The 2298-nt window shown below is 40.1% G+C and overlaps 1 protein-coding gene across 1 annotated transcript in view; it reads right to left on the reverse strand.

Annotated features, from left to right (window-relative positions):
• HYDIN (HYDIN, axonemal central pair apparatus protein) overlaps positions 1-2298 on the reverse strand; it is a 402001-nt gene that overhangs the window by 194379 nt on the left and 205324 nt on the right. The window contains exon 21 of the mRNA XM_006860316.1: positions 1989-2132. Coding sequence (XP_006860378.1) covers positions 1989-2132 — 144 coding nt within the window. The remainder of the gene's footprint in view (positions 1-1988; positions 2133-2298) is intronic.

Raw genomic sequence — 2298 nt, forward strand, 5'->3', positions numbered from 1 at the left:
GAGATGGATTGGCCAGGTGGAAGCATTGATGGACTCAAGAGTGGCAACAGTAGTGAGGTTGGCCCAGGATCTGACATTGTTTGGTTCTATACTGTGCATAGTGTCTCTATGAGTCGGTGCCGACTCGATGGCACCTAACAACAACAACATAGACACACAGAGACAGACATCTATTTAGTCTGCCATTATTTTATTAGTATGAAAATGAAAGCAAGGAAAATCTGGAGAGAGGACTTATTGAAGAAGAGATTTTAATAAGAGTTGTGGAGTTATAAGTACTGACAAATTATAAAAATCTGTAATAAATAACTAGTAGAAAATCTTAACTGAAAGACAATTAGATTGTGAAATGCTCTTTCTAGATAACTGGGGAAAGTTGTTTTGCTTAAGAATTTTAAAAAGGCTTTATAAAGCACTGTGGGGAGGAAGGGCTCTATAGACAGTGACCCAGAAAGGGAGAGATTAGGTAATTAATTTCTTACCTAATGTCTGCAATCCTAACTCTTAAGCATGTGTTATCTACTTTCTGCTGTTTTCTATTCAACTCAAAATGTTACTCCATAACTGGACAGGGTCTGTTTGGTAGATTTCACTTGTTCTTTTTGCTCTTTGAGTCAAATCCCCATGTGGTCCTCGATGCCAGTGTTCACAGTAACACCTTTCCGTACAAAGGCTGGTATGAGCTGACTGCTTTTAGACCTTGTGCGAAATGGCATGAAACCTCATGGTTTTGCAGAAAGTGCCCTGAGGGAGTCTTAAGGAATGCACACAGAATGGGTCTGCTATGAATTGTTCAGGGATTTTAGTAAAGCTAATCACTTGATTCAAGAATCACAGAGAGAGTAATGGCTCTTGTACGGGTCTAATCTCATCAGAAAGCCAGGCTTGCCACCTGCCCTTTATCAAGTGTGCTTGCCAGATTGAGGACTGGGGTTTGGCTATTTCTTTGTTTCACAGGATATGGACTTTTGATCAGATTTGAGGGAGGATGGAGAAATTAAAACATTTTTACTATGTGGTTGTTGTCTGCTGTCGAGTCACTTCTGACTCTTAGCGACCCTGTAAAGGTTTTCCAAGGAGAGGCTGGTGGGTTTGAACCTTCACTCCAGTGCTTAACCTATAGCACCACACCAAGAGTAGAAAGCTATTGTTTTCCAGAAATTAGATTCATTACAGTAAAAGGTTATCACAATGAGTAAAAGTTCTTACTCTTATTGGTCATTTTTCTACTGAATAACAATTGAAACTTATTTATGACTCATCTAAACATTTCTTGAAAAAGATTGTAATCAGTTAGTCCAAGGGACCAATGGAACATATGAACATCAGTCTCCACAGCTTTTAGATCAAAATAACTCTATGGTGCCTGGCTACCACTATCAAAAGCTCTAAAGGGGAGCACATTAGAAGGTCTCAGGTAGAGTGGAAGAAAATGTGGAATCAACTCAAAATTAAAAAAAAAAAGACTGGGCTTACTGGTTAGGAAGAGACCGGAGGAACCCAAGACTATGGCCTTTGACCACCATTCAGATCTAGGAAGGAACTCACCCTTGTGGCCCAATTTCCAGCCAAGCAGTAGATAGGTATATAGAGGGGAACAACACTAGTAAGGTATGCTAACCATGGGATAGTCGATCATTCACAATCAAACAGGAAACATTTACCTAAGGACCAAGTTGAGAAAGGATGGGAGGAGGGTGGGTAGAATGGAACTAGGAACCGCAGAGAGGAAACAGGATGAGTGTTGTTCCATGGAGGGGACTGCAATCATTGAGATGATGCAACGTGTATGATTTGTTGAATGTAAAACTGATGATCTTGTCTATAAACCTTCACTCAATTCAGCATAAAAAGTTTTAAAAAATACTGTTTGTGCCCTTGGTTTGGTCTATTTTTCTGGATGGAGTAAGGCAGTATACTGCTATGACTTTCTTCCTTTATCACCCCAAATCCCTCAAGCAGTTTGTGTTGACAGCCCCCTGTAATACCTCAGGAGCTATGGGCAGTGGGGACTTGTCAGTTTCACATATAAAAAATGGTCCGGTTGTGGAGAGCAGCAAGTTCACGGGCAGGGTGGAAACGTTCTTTATGGCCAAGGGCTGATAATTAGGTTCCAGGATGGTGTTAGGTTTCTGTGAGAAAGGAAAAAGAAGAACCAAACCAAGTTATGGTAAAAACTAAGCTTACAGCAACAAAAGTTTATTATTAATAGCAGAATTAGAAATGTCATACACACACACACACACACACACACACACACACACACACACACATATATATATATATGTTCTAAGGAGC

Source organism: Chrysochloris asiatica, unplaced genomic scaffold (assembly GCF_000296735.1).
Source record: "Chrysochloris asiatica unplaced genomic scaffold, ChrAsi1.0 scaffold00037, whole genome shotgun sequence".
Taxonomy (NCBI): Eukaryota; Metazoa; Chordata; class Mammalia; order Afrosoricida; family Chrysochloridae; genus Chrysochloris; species Chrysochloris asiatica.